This window comes from Vanacampus margaritifer, chromosome 14 (assembly GCF_051991255.1).
Source record: "Vanacampus margaritifer isolate UIUO_Vmar chromosome 14, RoL_Vmar_1.0, whole genome shotgun sequence".
In the NCBI taxonomy this organism is placed as follows: Eukaryota; Metazoa; Chordata; class Actinopteri; order Syngnathiformes; family Syngnathidae; genus Vanacampus; species Vanacampus margaritifer.
The window spans coordinates 6,909,545-6,934,182 of NC_135445.1; the positions used below are offsets into that span (position 1 = coordinate 6,909,545).

General features: G+C 39.3%; 1 protein-coding gene across 1 annotated transcript in view; it reads left to right on the plus strand.

Moving 5' to 3' along the window:
* The window catches only part of trabd2a (TraB domain containing 2A), a 58,305-nt gene that overhangs the window by 24,440 nt on the left and 9,227 nt on the right, over positions 1 to 24,638 (plus strand). The window contains exons 3-4 of the mRNA XM_077542763.1: positions 7,804 to 7,950; positions 8,334 to 8,508. Of these exons, the coding sequence (XP_077398889.1) occupies positions 7,804 to 7,950; positions 8,334 to 8,508 (322 nt within the window). The remainder of the gene's footprint in view (positions 1 to 7,803; positions 7,951 to 8,333; positions 8,509 to 24,638) is intronic.

The following is a 24,638-nucleotide window of genomic DNA, read 5'->3' on the forward strand; positions in this document are numbered from 1 at the left end:
ACTGACATATGTGGTTTTCTGATGCTAGCTATGTAGCTAGCTCCTGTTGTGGAGGCGATCTTTTCCTCCGCGTGTTCGTTTTCTTTCGGGTAGTGAGAATGTTGGTTATCCGGGTACAGGCTGGAGATCGATGAACAGTTCCTTTGAAGCTTTTATTTCTACAGAATATTCCGGGCACAAGTGAGTTACAGACAATGGCTGTAGCCTCTCACAAGTGTGAAGATTACAGAGGACTTGCAATATTCTTATATTATCTTGAAGGGCGGTACCACACAGTTTCCAGTAAACAGTTCAACCGGAGTTGACCGGACGTACAGAGAAACATTCAAGGACACTATTCACAAACCAAAAGCCCATTTGAGGAATAGAGGAGGTTTTTCAGTCATGACTGCACCTGGCAGAAATTGCGATAACACTCACAAAGATACATCCACAGAACAAAGCTCTACTGAGGAAATAAGGAAATTAAAACAGTTATGACTAAATCTGGGCAGAAGACCCTCTTCACTCCCTAGCAGGTAACCACGGGAGCTAGCTAGCTAGCACCTGAGGCTAAAGCCAAACTGTGGCAGAGTTTTTACTTTCTGGACCTGGATTTTTGCCACCTCTGTTAGTAAATTTAACTGGATATTGAACCTAACTGAGCATCTTTTTAATTTTCAAGTTCATTTTTCTTTATAAGCACTTTGAGATCTGTCTTAGGGTGGTGACCAGACGTCTCGGTTAAATGGGACAGTCGTACTTGACTTTTCCAGAATGATGAGAACTAATGAGAATGTATTATAGAATTTATAGTCCTATTTATTATTTATTTTATATTTATAGTCGTATAATGATATATAAAGTTATAGAATGTTGGTTTTTAATTAAAAAAAATCTGGTCACCCTTTATTATTTTTGTTATTATCACACTAATAATAAAAACAGCTTTTTCAGGTAATAAGATCATTCTTCTAAAACAAATATATCCAAATGTACACCTTAAAAAATTTAATTTACCCAGCCCAGTCAAGATCAAATTTTTGGGCTGTCAAGCACAAAAATCTTGTAATCCATTTTTAAAATCCGACCTACAATAGCAATACTGTGAACGCTTGTCTCAGAATTCGCACAATTGTGTGTTTCAGGTGGCTTCACACTATCTCTTTGTGAGCGCAGTGTGAAAGGAACTACACACAGGGGCCATAGATTGACAACGGTTACACAACGTAAACAAAGATTAGCTGATGCATTAGGTGCATTAAGTAGTTTAAAAAGTTACACCCAGAAATCTGGGTGAAGGATTATTGACATTTAAACTGAGAACACCAACGCCCCAAATTTTGATATTGCTGATGCTGGGTTCAAAGTTAAAAGGCTGATTCAAGGAATTCATTCATCAAAGGGTGTAAGCAATGTAGGCCTACCAAGCTTTTTTTTTTCCTTGGTAAAAAGTTAATAAAGCTAAAATAGGTCCACCTTTACCTCTGCGGGAGGCAACAATAATCCACAATATTGAAGCATTTAAAAAGACACACACGGGCTGCACACTACATGTACACTCGGAGCAGAGCTAATCTCACGCAGGTGTATACACACTTGCGCACACAAAATACACACATGTGAGGGAGGTCATTAGTGACCCGAGGAATGCAGAGGTCACGTCTTTAAGAGAGCCGGCTGATAGAGGGGATGTTTAGGATCAAAGTGTAGACGAGGGGGGGGAGATGGATGGAAAGGGACGTATGAGGAGAGGGAGAGTGGGAACGTGCTCAATCAAAAAGAGGCTGGGGGGGGGGGGGGGGGGAATGAAATCATAGCGTGGACGTGTTAGCGAGAGTGGATGGGGGAGGCGCGGCGGGAAGATTAGTAAGGATGTAGGATAAGGTATGGAAACAGTATAGCTAACTTAAACAGACAAGTGTGTGTGTTTATATGAGGCGAGTGTTTAAAAGTTGAGGTTTCAGCTCACTTCTGCCGTGGTGATAGATTTATATGTTTGATTGAAAACTCAAAATTTTTGCTGTATTTAGTGTATTTTAGCTTCCTGAAGATGATTCCAGCATTAATTTCATTGTGCCTATGCTCATTTTGAAGATTTTGACATTTTCACCTGAAGTGTACAATCAGGCTGAAAACGCATTTAAAGCAATAAAAAGTTCATTTTGGCTCACACCTAAATTAAACGTTGTAGACTCAAAATTTTTGCTGTATTTAGTGTATTTTACAATCCTGAAGATGATTCCAGCATTCATTTCATTGTCCTTATGCTCATTTTGAAGATTTTGGCAGTTTCACCTGAAGTGTACAATCAGGGGCTGAAAACGCATTTAAAGCAATAAAAAGTTCATTTTGGCTCTCACACCTAAACTAAACGAGAAAAGAGAAAGAAGAAAAAAAAAAAAGATTTATATGTTTGAATGCGCAGTGCCGGTTGAAAAGCTGCTGATTGAAACTTGGACCGTGATAGCCATTAGCTTCTCTTGACACAGTCGTCTGTCTGCAAACGGTAATAAATGAGGAGCTAAAGCGCACGGCAAACCGCGACATCGTCGGTGTGGAAACTGCCGACATGAGGATGATTGATAAACATTTTCGGAGCTAAAAATAAAGCCCGGGTTCTTTGGGATACGTTTACGAGACGGCGAGATAGTAAGTAGAAGAACATTCTTTCGCGTACGAAGAGATAAAAACGATCTAAGAGAAAGGAATGCTGTTTGTGAATACCTTCCAATAATCCATACAGTTAAAAACTTGCTCAGTGGTGACATTTGGTGCTTCGGCCTTCAGTAGGGAATTGAGTGACTTAATACACCTCTTAAAACCACCACTATCGTATCACAGTTGAGTCATCAACTAGCTCCCGGGGTGGTTGGTTACCTGCCGGCTCTATGCTAAGTGCTTTTAGATAGAGCAACTCATTTATTGATTAAGGAGTGGGTCGCAAGGATTTTATGTAACATCTATTTTCCTTTTCTAGATCTCTTAGGCAGCACGGTGGCTGACTGGTTAGCACGTCCGCCTCCCAGTGCAGAGGACGTGAGATCGAGTCCGGGCTTCGGCCTTCCTGGGTGGAGTTTGCATGTTCTCCCCGTGCTTGCGTGGGTTTTCACCGGGGTACTCCGGTTTCCTCCCACATTCCAAAAAAACATGCATGGCAGGTTAATTGAACACTCCAAATTGTCCCTAGGTGTGAATGTGAGTGTGGTTGTTTGTCTCTGTGTGCCCTGCGATTGGCTGGCAACCAGTTCAGGGTGTACCCCGCCTACTGCCCGAAGCCAGCTGGGATAGGCTCCAGCACCCCCGCGACCCTTGTTAGGAAAAGCGGCCAAGAAAATGGATGGATGGATAGATCTCTTAGAGTTTTGATGGGTTTAACAGGTTCTGATGTAGAACTAGAAAAATTCCCGCGGAAATTTTGACTCTTGCAAGGTGGAAAGACGCATGTAGTACTTGTAGCAATAGTAGTAGTAGTAGGACTTTTAGTAGTAGCAAGTACTTGTAGTAGTAGTAGTACTTGTACTTGTAGTAGTATTAGTAGTACTTGTAGTTGTATTAATTTTAGTAGTAGTCAAATGGCTAAAGCCGACCCGTGTGGGCGAGAGGGAGAGAGTCCTTGGCGTACCTAATCAATTGGCCAAGATGGCCGCCACCCTGGGCGAGCGGAGTGGCGAGAATCCTGGGTGTACCTAATTAATTGGCCAAGATGGCCGCCGCCCTGGGCGAGCGGAGTGGCGAGAATCCTTCTGATGTAGAATTACCATCAACGCCACAAAGAAGTCTCAAGGCCACTGCTTTGCAAAACTCTGGCCCCAGTCTTAGATTCTGATACCACAGTTCTTGTTTAGGGCTGAGCGGCCCACCGAACAATTTACTGATAATATCACTCAGAGGTATGTCTGGATCCAAAACGCTGTTTGACTGCCAATCTTTATCAAGATGTTTTCTTTGTCCGATATTCTGAGATCTTGTATCTCATTGGGTTAGGATTGTATATGATAGGGTTACATTAAACTGATGAAATTGGAATCAGAAGGAAATTAAGTGGTTCCAAATAGTCGTCATTTGTCGTTGGAAAGGAGCCAAGGTTCGTTGTGTTTTCGAGTGTATGAACAACAGCGTGTCTTTTGACCAATTCAGTCTCCACTCTAGGTAGAAAATCCAGGTCGCACATTTTTCTTATCATTGGTAACACGTTGTAATGTTATTAAAGTTATGGTAAAGATGAAAACCGGGCAAAACCGTCGTTAAATTGACCCATCGTTGACGGATCCCCACCATTCGGCGAGTGCTTTATGACACGAAGCCTTATTAGGTTCATGCCAGTTGATCCGGGTCAGTACAGATTGTCCTTCTCAGTCCGTGTATCTTTACAAGGCTTGGCGTCATAAACCGGCAGTACTCGCTGAAAAGTGTGCATCCGTCAATGACGGGCCGTTGTAACAACAGTTTTGCCCAATTCTGGTAAACCTTTTGATTTTGAGTCCTGTGGATGTCCTCAACCTACCATAAACTGTATCTTAGACACACCGACACAGGTATGGGCAAACCTTTTCTAGGGAATGGCTCGGTATGTTTGACCACGGCATAACTTTGGAAAAACATGTGTCATCTATGGCTGTTTGGTTGACATTGCCTCTGACCTTTCAATATCGAGTTTGCATAGTTGTCGATTTCTGCAATCTGTCGACTGACAATTAGTTCCGTTCCGTTACGTCTTCAATTCCGCTTATCCGGGTGTCGGGTCGCGGGGGCAGCAGCTTTAGCAGGGAAGCCCAGACTTCCCTCTCCCCAGCCACTTCAGCCAGCTCCTCCGACGGGATCCCAAGGCGTTCCCAGGCCAGCCGAGAGACGTAGTCTCTCCAGCGTGTCCTGGGTTGTCCCCGGGGGCCTCCTGCCGGTGGGGCATGCCCGGAACACCTCCCCAGGGAGGCGTCTAGGAGGCATCCGAACCAGATGCCCGAGCCACCTCAACTGGTTCCTCTCAACGCGGAGGAGTAGCGGCTCGACACTGACTCCCTCCCGGATGACCGAGCTTCTCACCCTATCTCTAAAGGAGAGCCCGGCTACCCTGCGGAGGAAACTCATTTCGGCCGCTTGTATCCAGGATCTTGTTCTTTTGGTCACGACCCACAGCTCGTGACCATAGTTGAGGGCAGGAACGTAAATCGAGAGCTTTGCCTTTCGGCTCAGCTCCTTCTTCACCATAACGGACCGATACAGCGTCCGCATCACTGCAGACGCTGCACCGATTACAATTAGTCCAGGACGTATATTGACTCTCACAAGAGAACCTTAGGATTGAGTCTATCTTACACAGGACCCCAAAAATGATGACCAGTAGGAAATTTGGCCAGATTATCCCAAGGCTGTATTTCAGGCAACCTTTGAAGAGGCCAGATCAAAGGTTGAGAAAGGCTGTAGATCTTGATAAAAAAGATACAAGGAAGTATAAGACGGTTAATGACAAGAGCTTTGAATTCCGAAAGTGAGAGTAGCAAGAGTCCTTTCTTGTTTTTTCCTTAACCACCGAACCCTCCAACTCTCCACATGTGGGAATCCGAGTGTGATAATGTTTGCCGTGCATGCACGCTCCCACCCCACTCAATCTCAACAAGAGAGGACATTTCCATGATAATGGACAATTATTGACTTTCGTTGGCTCAGTTTGCTTTGATATCAGCAAGGGGTGTGTCTGTGTGTGGATGCTGGAGGGGGCGCGGACTGGGGGCAGCTGTGGATGAGAAGAAGGAACGGGGGGACCTGATGAAAGGAGCCGGGAGTGGGAAAGTGCACCCACTGACCCAGAGTGCACCAAAACAAGAATCAGAATCACTGACAGAAACAAAGACATCATTTGTTCGGGTTTTCCTTCTGATTCTGTATCCGTCTTCACTTTCATGTTTGTTTTCTTCCTGTCCTCCTCTAAACGTCCCCCCTGTTTTTAGCTGCCGTCCTTTTTATCCGGCCAAGACTGAGCCCCCTTTTTGCCCCCTCTTGCCGCCCTCCTTCTCCCTTCACAGCCATAATTTAAGGGTCTGAAAGGCACGGCGAGTGGAGAAAGAGGAGAGAGCTGAGAAAAAGAGACGCTGCAGATGAGGGCCTTCCTTCACGGACGGGGGCACAGATGTGAGGTTGTTATTGTGAAACGAAGTCGGGGAGGGGCGGCGATAGGCTAATTTGCGTGGCATAAAGACGGGGGGTGCCTTTTCATATGCAGAGCGCCCACTTTGATGCGCGGCTGATGAAAGCTGGAGGGAGCGCAAAGGAGAGGAGAGGACAGGGTAACGGAGGGCTTCTTTGTCCCCTGACAAGAAGGCATCTGCTCCGTGCTACCCTCCTCTACGCCGCCATACCAAAGCTCCCACAATGGGGCGGCCCGAGAGGGAAACGTGTCATCGGAGGACCTCAGAGGCCAGAACATGAACAAAACAGTCGCTTGGGTCAGCCTGCTCGGACTAAGGTTATGCACTGTGAATTGCAGAAGCATTCATTCATATTGTGGACACATCGACTTAATTCCACAGCTGTCAGCACACATCTTCACTTTGAAGAGCCGTTCCCACCAACTTCACTTTCCTGTTCTTTGTGCGAGTGTGCGGCGGCGATGAGATCAGAGACCGTGCGCGGAGGTGAGCGGTGGTTTTCGGGCTTTCGGAGACTGGGGGGGGGGGGGGGCTGGGCGCACACCCGCGGACCTTCAGTGTGCGCCGCCTGGTTTTGTGTGCGTCTATGCGTGTGCGTTTCCCCGCGGCGCTGATCATAGGCGGCGGGCTCGCCGGGGTCCTCTCACCAAACACTGACCGATTTCACGCTCGCACAAAAGCGGAATCTCGGCAGCAATAGAGCGTAAAAGGCGCTCGCGGGACAAACTGCCCCTGTCGTCTTAAGAAGTTGTTAAGTAAATCTTCAGGGTTGATCGGAATCGCCGGTTTTACTGTCACTTGAAACACTGAAGATATCATCGAGGGTATAAAGTAACGTTCTCTTGGCATGACGTCCATTTATTGATTCCTGGCTCAAGGTGCATAATTCTCCAGATTTATCTTCTGACTGGTTCTCATACTATGTCCAGTTTTTTTTTTTAGTTATGTTCATGATCAGAATCTAATGAAACTAGAGTAGACCAGACTCTCCGGCATTCACCATTTGTGGGACTTTTCTTAACACCCGTTGCTGAGGCTAAGATTAAGCGTCATAAAAACAACACAAAAAGTCAAATCTGATGCTCACTGATGTGAGATTATATAAGCAATGCTGAGTTTTCGTGCAACAGCAGGTATAAGGTTAGTTTGAACTCAAAGATTTGTGTGACTTTCAAGAAGTGTTTTTCTTTAACGTTCGGTCAAATGTCAAATCATACAACCTCACCTGTTTTTTAAAACCGAAGTGCTGTATTGAAGACTCATAGCAGTGTACATCTATTCACAAAAGACGATTTTTGATACGTTTGGTGAAAAAAGGGTAGCAACTCAAAACTGTTTTTGTGATACCCCAAGTACTTACTAACAGCGTTTAGCATACCAAACAATTTGAACTAATGAACTAAAAATCAGAACTGGCCGTTTCCGTTAATCGTTAAACCTTTCGATGCATGCTTCGTGAATACTTTGACCCAAAGGCTTGCAATAATACAGGGAATGAGGGGGATCGTATGTACACACCCCGATCGACGTGCTTCAGTCTGCGCTCAATCCCTGTTTTTAATCCAAGGTTTCGTGTCATTTTACACTTGCCGCAAGGTGGGCATCGTCAAAGACTGTAATTGCCGATTAACAGGAGTGCCCAGCTCTGCTAAAAAAAATATTCTTCTTCTCATTATAGGTGATCTTTGCCCTCAACCAGACTTTACTACAGCAGGAGTCCTTAAGGGCTGGTAGCCTTCAGGTCCCGTACACAACAGAAGACCTCATCAGGCACTACAACTGCGGAGACCTCAACTCCATCATCTTCAACCATGACACCTCACAGGTGGGTTTCATTTCCTTGACCGGGGAAGTTGCTTATATGTTTGTTATGAGTTCATCCATTTTCATTGTGGAGGGGAGGAGCCTGGGCTAAGAATTAAGTTTGGTGCAGATGAAGGATCTCTGTTCACATATCATCAGCTGCTTTCCCTCTCGTTACGAGAATAAAGGTCATTTTGACCCTTTCACCCCATGGAGTGTTGCAATGACACGGCCCTTGACCTTTTGGAGTAACCCTTAACCCCTGTACCCGACCTTTTTCAACCCACAAAACCTCCTCCTTGACCACCCCCTCCCTCTCCCTCTGATGTCACACTTCTGATCTTTCATTCTTGCATCTTAATAAAATGTCCTCAACCAATCAATACCTACCATGTTCAATCGCAGGTCCCAAACTTCAATAATGTAACGTTACCACCCAGCGAGCAGGTGACTGCCCAGGAAATAGACAGCTACTTCAGGCAGGAACTCATCTACAAGAGGAACGAGCGGATGGGCAAAAGGGTGAAAGCTCTGCTGGAAGACCACACAGACAAGAGCTTCTTCTTTGCCTTTGGAGCAGGTTGGTGGGATTTGTATGTTCTAACCTATGCTAATGTTCCAGATCTAAGATCAGCCCCAAAACTGTTTCCAATATTCTGTTGACATCAGACCAACAGACGATGCCCCATAGAAATTTAGGGCCCAAATGAATTGAAACTGTATTTGATCTGTCTAGAAAGCAGAAGCACCAATAAACCATTTAAAAAAAAAACAGTTTTTCAATTACAGAATGAACAATACTGAGCTCTCCCAAAAAAATAAAATAAAATAATAATTAAATGAAAAAAAATTAAATGGGAAAAAAATTTTTTTTAAGAAAAATAAAATAAAATAAAATAAATAAAATAAAAATAAAAATAAAATAAAAAAATCAGTTTGGGGCCAACTGTGCTCGTTGGCCGTTTGAAGTCTTTTGCAAGGTTTCCGAAATGTCACTTTAATAACTTTGAATTCCTGTGTAACTACGTAACAAGCTGTTAAGTCTGATAAGAGACAAGATGTGAGGCAGGGTGGATAAAGACAGAAGATAACAGTTAAGGTTAGTGTTTGCCTCCATGTTACTTGATTGGCTGATGTGTATCTAAGGTAGACAGTCTTTGTCCCGTCAGGAGTCGTGTTGCTTTGGTTGCAAAACCATTGATCCCGCCTTGTAAAGTGGAAAAGGCAGGGTTGTAATCATTTACTAAGGCGGGGTTTCTGTCTGTCTGCACCATGGACTGGTTTCACCTAAATGCATATTTTGATGGCATAAAAACAAACAAATGATTAAATGGCACAAGAAGTGAAAAAAGACCTAAATATGTTGTGCAAGAGGTTATGGAATATGTACATTTTTCATTTTGAGCGAAGGGTCATTCCATGCCAAATTACCCAAGCAGATATTGATTTCAGTAAAGCTTGGTGTACTGGTTGATAGTTATGGCGTAACACTCAATCTCAAATTATAGGTCAATCGGGACAAAGGTGTGGGAGCCATGGTCCGCCAAATTTTGCCATTTTGGACCAATCGCCGCTAGAGCGCATCATGCATTTATTTATTCATTAATTTTAAATTTGATGTCTATTGGAGCGGAGTATATTTGACATACACAGTTTTCTTTTCAAATGCCTCGAGAAAGGCAGCAGTCACACAGTCAAAGTAAGACACACGGGGGAAAAAAAACACACGTCATGTTTATTCAACATTAAATGAAATTGTGCTTGAACATTTTACACTTAAAAGCCAATTAGAATGTACCCAAACAGTGGAAAGCAATGGAAAGAACGTTTCAACATGTTTTGTTCTAATGATGGCGTACATTTGGTGGGGAGTGGATCAGATTTTAGTGTCATCCATTTTGCTGTCACCCACATACAAAAAAAAAAAAAAAAAAAAAGAGAGCAATGATGATGACATGTCAAATCGGTAAAATTACCGAATGAACAATACTGAGCTCTCCAGGAAAAAAAATTAAAAAAATAAAAAACTTTTTCCGTCCTGATGACATCGTCCACAGTTTCTTCTGGGTCGCTAGTCCAAAAAAAAGCAGCTTTAGAGAGTAAGAGACTTCATCACAGGCTCCTGGCAGGAAACAGCTGAGCAAAAGCAGACACACACACGCGCGCACACACACACACTAACGAGAGTACATTTCAACACGAGTCCCCAAGGATGCACCTTTACAAGGGTTTGGCCTCAACATGTGTGTGCATGTGTGCATGCATGTATGCGTGTGTGTGTGTGTGAGCCGGTGAGTGAAAGTGATACGACCAATCAGCCCAGAAGCACTACTTTTAGACAAATGGAGGGCAGCATGGGTCAGTGTGGACAAGGAACTGGATGGGGGGGGGACATTAGGGTCCATTCGATCTCTCGCTCTCTCACGCACTGAAGACAAACTAGGGTAAAATGTGTCCTTAATTATCCCTGGAGGGGTCAAAGGACACACACACACAGACACACACACACACACATGCACGCACACACATGCCACAATGGAGCTCATTATGGCGGCTTACTCAGCTTCCCTGTTGCAATCAATTGAGAGGTTGGTCTTATCGGTTATCAGTCTCTGACCACCACGGTCTCAGGCTGCCGATTATTTATTTAAATTTTATTGCAAAAATTGTTTATATTTATCATTGGTCATATTATAGTCATTTTGGTGTTTTAAATAATTGCCCATATGGCCATTTTTTTTACCTTTTATATGTTCTTATCATTGACAGCAGTTGTACACAAGTAACAATGGTTTCTTTATTTATTACGCATAAATCTATACAATAAATGTATATCCTTAAATATATAAAATGAAATTTGTTGATAAGTTAACTCTATGGACCTGTCATTCAAAACAAAGCATTTTTTTTTTCAATCAGTGCTTTAAGTGAGCGATGCATGATGTGCAAGGAATTGTCGCAATTTTACACACAATCTAAAGTTTGTTAAAAAAAAAAAAAAAGAAAAAAAAAGAGAAAATAATATTTTTTTTAAAAATAGAATCTAACATAAATGTGCTAAATATGGCACGCATTCAACTTCTGGTAACATAAACACACATATGACAACCATTCATGTCCTTTTAATTTAAATGCATTGCGCCATGCAATGCATTCTGGGAAGCGAAAAATATTTTTTATGTTTTTTTTTTAAACAATATATGTAAAGTTGACACCCGCTATTCGTAAGGTAAAATCTGCATATAATTGACAGTTTTGACAACCATTGAAATGCATTGGGGGTAAAAAAAAAAAAAAACGAATTATATATTTTTTAAATTAATCAGCCGATTATTCTGTTGTTGTTTTTTCTAACCAAAAATCCGTATCGATCCCAACTAATTCCATATCAGTGGGGCCCTATGAACATGTCACAAAAATCACTAGGGGTTAAATTGAATATAGCAATTGCACAAAATACAGTCACATTTATTGCCAATGATCTCTTCTTTCTAGGAAAGTAGTAGTAGTTAGTGATGGGAAAATGAAGCCTCATGAAGCTTCATGAAGCACTTTTACTATTTTTATTACTCCTCTAGATGGTGCTCTTGGTTCCATTACAAAGGCTAGTGCAATGAAAATGTATTACATTTCCACTGCCTTTTTAAACCAATAGTGCCATCTAGAGGAGTCAAAAAATATCACAAGTGCTTCATGAAGCTTCATTTGTCCATCACTAGTAGTAGTATATTAACTTGCAAGGCGGACAAAGCAGTGTATGAAACCTCAAATCAGATTGCACTATGAAATGTTGATTGTGCTTTGGCTTAAGGATATCACGAAATTCCAGAGCGTACGAGTGTTTGGTTTGCGTCAGCTTGTATTTGTGTCTGTCGGGAGAATGTGTCGGAAAATGCCCCGCAACAACCGTTAAAGTGACAAATGAAATGTATTTGGCAACAAAATACTCCTTGGGGAACCACAATCCAAAACTTGATCTTCGCGCTTGAACGGCGACAAAATCACAACGCTGCATGATGAGTGATGCGGCGGCGGAGGGAAGCGGGCCGTTGTTGCTGCCGAGATGTTATCGGAGTCGACGGGAACTGGAATTGCGGAGAGAGGGGATTAATGGGCTGCTGCCAAATCTTGCCAAACTGGAGCCAAGGCGTCTTATTCTTCACACATAATCATTCTGTTCTCTTATTTTATTTTTATTTTTTTACCTTCCAGTTGTGTTTTTATTGTAAGAACATTTTACACCATCAATGTTTATCACTAAAATTTAGGATTTAGAATTGATTCTTCCCATCAGAAAAAAAAAAAATACATACTGTTACTGTTTTAAATTCAGGTTAATTTATATATAATAAATAAAAAAAAAATAATCAAATTAAAAATAATAATTACGGCCAGCAGGTGGCAGCAGAGTATAAGAGATCAACCAGGGCCAATTTGCAAAAAGCTCTTTTTGCCAGTGTTTTCAACAGGTTTGTGAATATAATTATATTATATTTGCAAAGGCTATTGATTCTTCCTATCAGAAAAAAAGATAAAAATACATACTCTTACATTTTTAAATTCAGCTTAATTTATATATAATAATAAAAAAAATCATATTAAAAATAACAATTAACAAATTTTCTTTCAAAACGTATACAAAAAGCTCTATTTTAATATTCATATACATAAAGAAGGCTTTGATGCAGCCTCTGACCTGAAGAGGTCACTTAAAGCAATGGTAGTTATTTCAAAAAACAGCCAGCAGGTGGCAGCAGAGTATAAGAGATCAACCAGGGCCAATTTGCAAAAAAGCTCATTTTGCCAGTGTTTTCAACAGGTTTGTGAATATAATGATGATGAAACTGATCTATATTTTAACGCTAAAAGCTGCAAAATGGAAACAGATAAAAATATACTTTTTTATTTGAAAGAAGAGACTCTAATCTTTATTTTGGTAGGTTCCATGTTTTTATGGCAATGGAACACAATATTCTGTGGGCCTTGCAAAATCAGTCAAAATTCAGTAAATCACCCGGGAGCGAAGGGGGTTGCTCCAGCAAAAATGGCTGAGAGTGAATGAGTTTTAAAAAAATAATTAAAAAATATATAAAATTGATGGTGGGCCACAATTGGCTCCCGGGCCGTAGTTTGGACACCACTTACCTTGCAGAAAGAATGCACTTTGAGATATCGTTTAAGAACAGTCAGCCAATCAGCGGACAGTGTTTTGTTTGAATGTTTAGCTCCACCCAAATGATTCCAAGTGAATCAAAGTAGCATGACTGCCTTGAGTTATTCTAACATCCTTATTTCAAGGTCTCCGGGAGCTTTTTGGAAAGATGGCGTTAGTCCCAACATTTGCATGATCGCAGTATTTTTGACAGGCAAAATGTGCCTGTTTGACGTTTTGTCAGGTTACATTACAACAATTCACTTTGAGGAGAGAACAAAAAAGACTTTCTAGTCTAAAAATAAACCCGACCGATGTTTCCGTCATAATGTTTTGTCATGCTGTACCTCCTAGAAGTTGTCTTTTGTCCATGTTCATCATCCCTCACGATAAACGCCGATGTTGAAAAGGTGCCATATGTTCCGAGCGGCATATGGAAGCGGTTATTTCTCTCGCTCTATTGGTACAGTAACCCAATCCTCGTATACAACCTGAACCCGTGTTCCCTTCATAATGTCTGCCATGCTCCCGACTTGAATAAAGTGATGTGTTTACATATCACTAAACGCTGATGGCCGCCTGTTTCATTTTTCTGTCCCGGGTTTCTTAGCACGTCCAAAAACCAAAAAATTTAATTATTAGTGACCTAACTATTACCACAATGGTTAACTCTGTCGGTTTTCTTTGGTCCTTCCTCGGGTCTCCTGACGGCCTCACGACTCTGGCAGGAAGTGTTCGGTTTAGGTGATTGGTATGGGATTTTTTTTTAATAGGTTTTAGGTGAACTAGTGAATACACACACACACTCACACGCACGCACATACACATGCTCACCCACATACAAAATAAATGGAAAAATAATAATAATAATAATATATAAAAAATTAAAAAAAAAAAAAAAAAAAAGAGAGCAATGATGATGACATGTCAAACCGGTAAAATTACCGAATGACCAATACTGAGCTCTCCAGAAAAAAACAAAAAACAAAAAACTGTCGGTATGTGAGAAGTTGTGTCTTCACATTTCTAAATGGAGCTTTTGCCAAATAGATTAAAAGGGCCATATGTGTAGTTAGATGGTTATTAAAAAATATATATGGTTGAACCCAGTGAAAGAAGTTGACCTTATTACTTACTCTCATCTTTCTTTACTGTTAGTAGTCCTCCATCCCGCAGTGAGGAAATAATCAGTTTAACAAATAGGATTAACCAAATCCACCAGGTGCTAAAAGAGTTATTACGAAGAGTATGATACATAAAAATTCTTAAAAAAAACAATGACAGACAATTTCCTTGAAATTGATTGAAATGAATGGCAATTATATTTTTCCTATGTGCTCATAGAAGTCATTTTGCATAGAGCACACAATTAAATGAATTTCCGAAAAACTCCATAAATAAGAAAAAAAAGGGCAGGAAAAAAAAAGTCCCAATCAAAGTATGTGATTGTACATCTTATTTTTAAGGAATAAAGAATTTAATTCAATACAATAGTGCTTCAAGTAATTTAGTAAAGAATTCCTCAAGCTGTTTAGTGTGTGATGTTTAATTATATCTTGTTTTGAAATCCATGCTTTTAATTTGGAGGGCTGTGCTCTGTATTTCCGTTTCCTGTTTCACGTTCTCCATTCATTAAAAATATAATGAATCAGTTAACGCTTTAACTTTGATAACAATTTAAATATTGTTTATTGATTAAGACGAACATTCTTTTACAACCTTTCCCAAATCCTCAGGACAAACTTTACACATACCTGAGCCAAATATCCCTCAAGTGTGATTTCACACAGAGCACCCAAACACTGTGGGGGCCGCCTCCGTCCCCCACATTTTTCTCCTTCGCCAGATGGTGTGAAAGTCCAAAAACGCGGAGCTTTTTTCTTTTTCTTTTCCGCAGCAACTCCCCCTCATAAACAGCTAGTTTACAACTGTTTGGGGGCAGACGCTGACATGAGTACACACATGTCATGGAGTACCATTAAAATCCAGACCCGACCTACCACACACTTGGCTGGGACGCCGACCGGCTGGGGCCCAAACACGGTTGAAGTCTCAGAATCAGTTTTGAGCCAAATTTGTATTTCACTTGTTTTTAATTCTTAACTTTGATTTATTTTTTATTTTTACTTTAATCACTAAATTGGGTTAAATTTCCAGTGGGAAATAATGCGGGCCCGTTCTGCTTGACATTGACTACATAGCTTCAAATTTCAATTCACATTTTCAAGGATAAACATTTTTTTTGCCAGATTACAAGAACAAGAACTTTTGATGTGTCTAATTATTTTATTTTGAAATGGTTTGGTCAGAACCAACAAAAAGCCAAAAAATGGTCACAATAACGCCTAGGGGTTAAAAAAAAAACATGCTAAGATGAAAACCATCGCACAATATATAATAACTTTGATTATTATATATATTTTTTACTTAAATCACTAAGTTGGATTCAATTTCCTGTGGGAAATAATGCGGGCCCGTTCTGCTTGACATTGACTACGTAGCTTCAAATTTCAATTCCGATTTTCAAGGAAAAACTTTTTTTTTGCCAGATTACAAGAACAAGAACTTTTGATGTGTCTAATTATTTTATTTTGAAATGGCTTGGTCAGAACCAACAAAAAGCCCAAAAATGGTCATAATAACGCCTAGGGGTTAAAAAAAAAACATGCTAAGATGAAAACCATCACACAATATATAATAACTTTGATTATTATATATTTTTTTTACTTAAATCACTAAGTTGGATTCAATTTCCTGTGGGAAATAACGCGGGCCCGTTCTGCTTGACATTGACTACGTAGCTTCAAATTTGAATTCAGATTTTCAAGGAAAAAACACATTTTTGCCAGAACAAGAACTTTTAATGTGTCTAATTATTTTATTTTGAAATGGCTTGGTCAGAACCAACAAAAAGCCCAAAAATGGTCACAATAACGCCTAGGGGTAAAAAAATAAAAATAAACATGCTAAGATGAAAACCATCGCAGCGGCTCAGGACGTCCGCAGCATCTGTGACACCTCCTGCGGAGCGTCGCTCACTCTCGTTAAACAGAAGGATAAACCTGTCAGCCCCTCTGAAGAATGAACGCGCCATTAAGCTCGGGAGTGAACTGCACCTAAAACATGTACATTTTCTTACACTCGTGGGGTCAAAGGCCCATGGACTTAAAAGACATATTTGATACAGCGCACACTTCTTTCTCGGTCATAGAAACTTGTCACAACAGCTTGGGATGAATTATTGAAAGTGTTGAACTCCTCACCCTTGACCCCCATTCATACCCAAACAGTTCTTCTTTTTGCACCTGGAATGAGTTCTTTACGTGCTTGCCCAGCGGCTACACTCACTTATTACACTTATTTGGAGAAGAGACATCATGCTTCTATGAAAGGAAAATTATATATTCAGTTGGCAAGCAGACGTGCATTTATTGATGAGTGCAAGTGGGGATGACTTTGAAGCAACAGTCCCCTTTCATCACATGACTTGTGTGGTATGTGGCTTCCTCGCTTGTCTGCTTTCTCTTTTCCTTCCTTATTGAAGGAATTATGTATGAGAAACTTAAAGCCAGACTAGTTTAGGAATTATTTAAAGAGTCCTTGTATTAACAGTAGTCGGGTTTCCATCCATCCGTTTTTATTCGAATTTCTAAGAAATGCGAAAATAAAACTGAATGGAAACGCTAGAAATAATAAAAAAAAAGGGCCCAAAATGTGCCCCCAAAAAATTACGCATGGAGGGGGTGGATTTTGAAGTGTATCGAAAAAAGGAAAATTCTAATTTTGGCTATGGAAACAGGTTTTGCAGAGCGTCTGCAGCATGAAATAAACAAATGTGAGAACAGAGCGTTTTTATTTATTGATTGATATTTAATTCTATTTATATATTTATTTTGACATTTATTTTTATATTTTGTTTTTATTTCCGTTTGTATATAATTTTTTTAATGTAATTGTTTTAATTATTTTTTTTATATCTGTTTTTATTTTCACTTTTAGTCATTTATTTATTAATTTATTTAGTCGTGTATTTATTTTTTAATTTTGGCAGTTTTGGTCCTCCGTAGGACGGGAGCAATTTCAATGTATAAATGTATTTGGTGCTGAGGAGAATCATGTTCACAACTGTGGTTCAATAGTTAAAAAAAAAAAAAAAGAATGAAGTTGGCACTCAATTTTCAATTTCAATCGTGAGAAAAAAAATCGACCCCTTGTTTGCGAATATCTGGGACATTGGGCTAGCAAACGGAAACAAAGATAAAAATAAAAAAAATGAATTGGTCAGATCCGCAAATAGGCAAATTTTTTAAATTAATTGTATATTCCCAAACAATAAAACTTACATTTGCCGTTATGGTAAGGTAAACTGAGTAATACCACTAACTCTAGTTTACTAACGCTAGTTTACTGTGGCTATTGCTAGCTTAGTATTGCTAGCACTGCTATTTTGTTGAAGCTTAACCCCAACTTTCGAGTCGTAGTCAATGTCAATGCTTAAAATTGAACAACCGGTAAGTGAGTGCCAAAGTTATACCTTACGTGCTTATAAAAATCTATTTTAGCTGTTGAGGAAAATTCCCTCCGGAGCAATTATACGTAAAATGAGACTTCCAGCGTCATTTATTGCTGGCAGCACGTTGGGTTGATTTAGTCAAAAACTGCTCACTTGTACAGAAATGTCCATCTTTGATCAGTTCTTGACGCGGCTGCATTGAATGAGTCGGTGTGTTGGAGCGCCGTAAGTTGTTGGCAAAGAGAGCAGAAGTGAGGCTTGCGCCGGCGGGATAGCGAGAGCAACTGGACTATAGCCGACCTGACAGATGTAATTCCTTACACGGCTCCCAAATGCTGTGCTGCTGCCGCACATTCAGAGCGAGAGTTTATTTAGAAAACACCCCCTCGCACCACAGACCTCTTGTGTGCTCTCCGCCGCGTTTATTCTCACCATAAATTCTAAGCTAGTCATTCGGAGCGATCCCGAGAAAGCGCTAGCGGGCATTGCCGCTTTTTTTTCACACTGTGTGGCCGTTAAAGATAATTCACGTAAACTGCTAAAAAATTTAGACGTGGTTAATGGTCAGTCAATTTTATCCTTCACAAGGGAGCATAAAGCTTTTGCACATTGTACTATTTAGGTGCCAATTTACTACTTAAGCTTTTTTTGATGCTAAACAAGCTTCCTTTGCCATCACACAAATGCTGCGGTGTGTTTTGAGAGAACTCACAAATCTTTGTCTACAATGAGATACTAAAGGTACAATGGCGTATTAGGGCCACGTATCTATATATATATATATATATTAGAGAGACTTTATAAAGTTGCAAATTTACGGCTTTATAAAGTGGCAGATTAGCGGAAATACACGTAGCGTAGCTATAGCCTAATGTGAGGATTCATTGGTGGTTAATGAGACACTGTTTATAAAATGCAAAGGCAAGATGAAGACGAATTTATTCTTAATTTAAACTTTACTCGTCATCCACGGCAGCTAGAGCGACAACACTTCCTGATCCCTGATCAGCTGACTAAACACTAACCAATCAGAAGCTAGCATACTTTAGGTAAATGCAAGTGAATGACGGAGCGCAGCAGATTCGACACATCAACTTAGATACTTGTACAAAAAAAATACCAAAATGTATGAATGTGTAAACAATATTTCTGGAAACATAAATGTACAAGTAAATATTTATTTTAACAAATTAACTTAAATGCTTGATCCTCAGGGTCTGCTTCAAAGTGCGGATGCTTAACATGATATGGTTAAAGCCATTACTATCTCCTTATTTGAAAACCCGACCGAAAAATATTGGCACAAACATCTGTTTAGTACGCTACGTGTATTTCTTGTACGTTTCTGAGGTTTTTTTCTTGCAAATTTGTGAGTTTTTTTTCTCTCCCCATCCTTTGAACGAAATGGAAAACAAAGACTTTGAGAGCTTTTTGAGATTGCCTTATTTCTTGGTGGTCCCGTGGCTTCGGCACGCTATGCGTTGTGATTCTGCTGCGGCTTTGTCTAGTATCTCTTCATCAAAACTTCTTCTCGGAATTTGGATGACCATGATAACAAGTCCCCTTGTGGTGAATTATTGAACTCGTGATGAAGCAGTTCAGCAGGTAAAAAAAAATAGAGAACATGGTCCTAAATTGATTAAAAAGGTGCAAATCAGTTCCATATGATCATGATTTCTTCCTTTTATTTTATTTTAATTTTTTATTATTTTTATTATCCTTGATTCATCGAGTCGAGTTTGAGCTCGAACAACAATTTTTTTTTATTAAATTAACCTTCCCCCCCAACAAGAACCCCCCCCAAAAAATAAACTAAATAAATAAATGATCATGATTTCTTCCTTTTATTTTATTTTAATTTTTTTTTTTTTTTTTTATCCCTGATTCATCGAGTCGAGTTTGAGCTCGAACAACAAAAAATTTAATTAAATTAACCTTCCCCCCCAACAAGAACCCCACCCCCCAAAAAAAATAAAAGATAAATAAATGATCATGATTTCTTCCTTTTATTTTATTTGAATTTTTCATTATTTTTTTTATCCCTGATTCATCGAGTCGAGTTTGAGCTCGAACAACAAAAAAATTAATTAAATTAACCTTCCCCCCCAACAAGAACCCCCCCCAAAAAATAAATAAATAAATGATCATGATTTCTTCCTTTTATTTTATTTAAATTTTTTATTATTTTTTTTATCCCTGATTCATCGAGTCGAGTTTGAGCTCGAACAACCAAAAAATTTAATTAAATTAACCTTCCCTCCCAACAAGAACCCCCCCCCAAAAAAAAAAAAAATTACTAAATGATCATGATTTCTTCCTTTTATTTTATTTTATTTTTTTATTATTTTTTTATCCCTGATTCATGGAGTCGAGTTTGAGCTCGAACAACCAAAAAAATTAATTAAATTACCCCCCCAACAAGAACCCCCCCCCCCAAAAAAATAGAAAAATGATCATGATTTCTTCCATGTCCAAGGTTATTTAGTTAACCTTAAACAACTGTCGTCGTTTTTAGACAAAACTGTAAACACCGCAAATAAACGAAGGACCCGACTTCTTTGTAACCGCAGAGAACAAAGATCTGAAAATGGTCCCAATTTCCCTCGAATCCGCGAGGAAATTCTGACATCACTTAGCGAAACAAGTCTCATGCAGTTGACCATCAACCACCGAGCGGCGGCTTGCACTAAAACAACACGGGTCCGTTTGGTTTGGCTCCATCCGCGGCTTCACCCTCGCCCTGGGCTTCGCTGTGGCTTTACGTCAACCTGCTGTGTGTTCTTATGTTCTTCCACTGTACTTGTAAGTGGATGACTAAGTCATATGTCGTTTTAAAAGGGTACAATTTCCTTTTATTAGTCTAACATAAAATACATTGGATTTGAATTTATATTCCACATGACGGACTAAAACAAAAATATTTATCCTGCAAGGATGGGATTAAAATGACTCATTATTATTATTTCTATTATAAAGTTGTTAATTTCCACCCAATTTATCCACATTTATAGCATTAAAAGATGTTCCCATTTTTTGCTGACTGTTTTGTCTGATAGGATTTTCATTTGAATTGACGGGTGAGTAACGCACTATAATCACAGTTATCGAAATAAATCTGTGCCGTCATAATCCTAGGATCAAATGACATATTCGGCAGTCAAACATACACTATATATTGTATTACGTAGTACGCTGCTACATAAGAGTTACAGTAAATGACTGGCAGTGTGTTTGAGAATATCCACAACTGGAAAAACTTTGATTCGTAAACCTACACTAAACTAAATCCAATATTCATTTTAGACCGTTTCCCCCCCCCCCCCCCCATTTAGCGGTGTCGAATATTTTCTGTAAAAACGATTATTAGATTAACATTAAGAGACTCTCAAGGATCAGCACCGCAAGTTATGAAAGTCTTACAGTACTTGAAATAATATTTCACCGCTACTCACAGTAATTGAATTGTGGTTAAGACCACTTAACGTCGCCCACTCCGTTCATCTGTGCAGCGTTTCCCAAAAGCCATCGAATGTATTCCATCATGCCAGTGGTGGGGCGGCACCAACTGTTGCTAAGTTTGGAAGAAAGTATCTCAACAACTGGGAGGATTTCAGATGAAATTGACAATGTTAACATACACACTGGGATACTAAATCATTAAAAATCAACGTACATTTGATAAAAACTAGAGTTATCTGTTCATTGGTACAGTCCCGCATTTGAGCTTTGTGTACCGAGCCCCGTTTTTTTGTCCCACTATTAAAACTCATCCACTCCCCAACCATTTTCACTGAAGCAACCCCCTTCGCTCCCGTCTGTTTTTACTGGATTTTGACAGATTGTGCAAGGCCCACAGAATATTGTGTTCTATTGCTATAAAAACATGGAACCTACCAAAAGAAAGATTATAGTCTCTTCTTTCATCAGGAACAAAATGTATATTTCTATTTTCATTTTGCAGCAATTAGCATTAGAATAGAGCTAAATTTCATCATTATTCACAAATCTGTTTAAAATAGTGTGGGGGGGGGGGACCTTTTTGCAATGTGGCCCTGGTTGATCTCTTACACTCTTCTGCCACCTGTTGGCCGTTTTTGTAATAACTACTATTGCTTCTTCGGTTCAGAGGCTGTATGCTCTTGCATAAAAAAAAAGAAGACATTTTTGGGATGTTTTTATACGTTTTTGGGAGCAAATGAGTTAAGCAGGTCCCGCCCCGGCGTGAATTTATTGTATATTTGATTTTGCGTGAATTTGTAATTCTATAAATCAGTCTCATTCTCATCTTTGAGAATAGTGGGCTTTATTCAGTGCTATAAAAACATGGAACCTACCAAAAGAAAGATTAGAGTCTCTTCTTTCATCAGGAACAAAAAGTTTATTTCTATCTGTTTTCATTTTGCAGCAATTAGCATTAGAATGAAGCTAAGTTTCATCATTATTCACAAACCTGTTCACAAAACATATAAATACATTTTTTGGGACACTGGTAATATTTTAAATAGAACGTCTTTATACGTTTTTGGGAGCAAATGAGTTAAGCAGGTCCCGCCCCGGCATGAATTTATTGTATATTTGATTTTCCGTCAATTTCCATCAATTTGTAAGCCTATTTTTAATTCTAAAAAAATCTGCCTCGTTCTCATCTTTGAGAATAGTGGGCTTCATTCAGTGCTATAAAAACATGGAACCTACCAAAAGAAAGATTAGAGTCTCTTCTTTCATCAGGAACAAAAAGTATATTTCTATCTGTTTTCATTTTGCAGCAATTAGCATTAGAATATAACTAAGTTTAATCATTATTCACAAGCCACTGTGGAAAATAACTTGTTGCAACATGGCCCTGGTTGATCTCTTACACTCTGCTGCCACCTGCTGGCCGTTTTTGTAATAACTACCATTGCTTCAACCGTTCTCTTCGGTTCAGAGGCTGTATGCTCTTGCATAAAAAAAACATATAAATACATTTTGGGGACACTGGTAATATTTTAAATAGAACGTCTTTATACGTTTTTGGGAGCAAATGAGTTAAGCAGGTGAATTTATTGCATATTTGATTTTCCTATTTTTAATTCTAAAAAAATCGGCCTCATTCTCATCTCCGAGAATAGTGGGCTTCATTCAGTGCTTAGCGACGGTGATAATGGGCCGACTATGGGAACATGTGTATTTAGCACAGCTTGAAAAAAGCTAAACGGGGCCGAATGGCCTCAGCGCCGCCCGTAGCGCATGTTTATCCAACATGTCGTCATGTTATGAGAAGTGCCGTCTGAGTCCTGGTAACAAGTTGTAATGTAAATATAGATGTGGATGGAAAATGAATCCTATTTTAAGACTTACCATGTGTTGTAATATTTTTAGCCTGCCGTTGTATTGACGGGCTGTCTGCGTGAGCACAAACGCTACCGTCAAATCTTTATTGTGCGATGATTCAGATGAGCCAAAATGGAAATAAACGCTCATAAATGGCCAGTTTGGCTGCGAATAAGAGCTTTCAGGCCTGTTTCTGGTCTTTATCTCAGCCATCTCAAAATGTTGGAACCGTGTACAGTGAACGTATTGTACATTGTAAGCGTTCTTGGCCCATTTCAGCAATGTGAAATGTATGAAATCGGCCTATATAAATAATCCCCGGAAGTAAACATCAGGCTTGAGGCGCCGCAGTACAGATTTTTTTTATTTTTAGATTTAACCTCAAAATTAGCAGAAAAGGTAGAATCGGGGGTTTGGATGCAGCCAAATTTGATCTTAAAGACAAAAACAAAATACATTGAATAGTCTGACCTCTAAAGTGAAAGCTGAATAGAAACAAAGAAATTGTCACGTGATGTCGAATGGAAACATCCCTGAAGGCAAAAAAAAAAAAAAAAATGCAGTTACAAATTAGTACAGTCATGTAGTAATACTTTGGAAACAATCACGAGAAAACGGTCTTTCAACGCATGTCACTTGTCCTGTTTGAAACTTACACCAAAGACGACGTCATACTTGGGGCCCTCTTTTAAGAATGGAGCCCAGACATACTTCTGTAGGCTTTGGATTTCAGGGAAATCAATCATTTTTAATCAAAGATGTCCAGGCTGGTAATCTGCAAGCAGGTTTGGGAGGGTTACTTTAAAAATGTATTCTGATACAGTTACGAGTTAGTAACATGATATTAAAGTACTGTAACTTGATTACTTGTAATTACTTTTCCATTACTCAAATAGCAAATATGTTGCTGTCTTTTTAAATCAAAATGGTGATCACTTTATACGGAAGAGGATTAGGGCCAGTGAAGAGAAGAAAAAAATGTTGGCAGGATTTTGACTTTATTCTCACAATTCTCACTTTAAAGTCAGAATTCTGACTTTATTCTCAGAAATATTCTGACTTTATTAGCGCTACTTTTATTCTCACTTTAAAGTGAGAATTTTGACTTTAAAGTGAGAATTCTGACTTTATTCTCACAATTCTCACTTTATTCTCACAATTCTCACTTTAATGTGAGAACAAGAGTAACACTAATAAAGTCAGAAAACTGACTTTAAAGTCATAATTCTGACTTAATTCTCAGAAAGATTCAGACTTTATTAGCGCTACTCTTATTCTCACTTTAAAGTGAGAATTGTGAGAATAAAGTCACAATTCTCACTTTTAAATCAGCATTCTCCCTTTAAAGTCAGAATTCTGAGATTAAAGTCAGAATACTTTAATCTCAGAATTCTGACTTTAAAGTGAGAATTCTGCCAACCTTTTTCTTTTCCTCTTCACTGGCCCTAATCCTCTTCCATAACTTTAAATTCTGCTTTCTAAACATAAAAAATAATAATAATAAGGAAAGGCTTCTGTCCATTTAAGTGTAAAATTGTGCTTTTATTCACCAGCTTCCATCAATGACTTACTGTAATATTGTTGAAGTAGGTCAATGTGAGACCATTAAACCGGCTTTATGCCTTTTTCTTTACTACTGACAGTTAAACGCTTTAAGTGTAAAAACACCAAAAATGCCATGTTTGTGCAATCTTTTAATCCTGAAAAGCTGTAAACGTTTTACTACTCCATT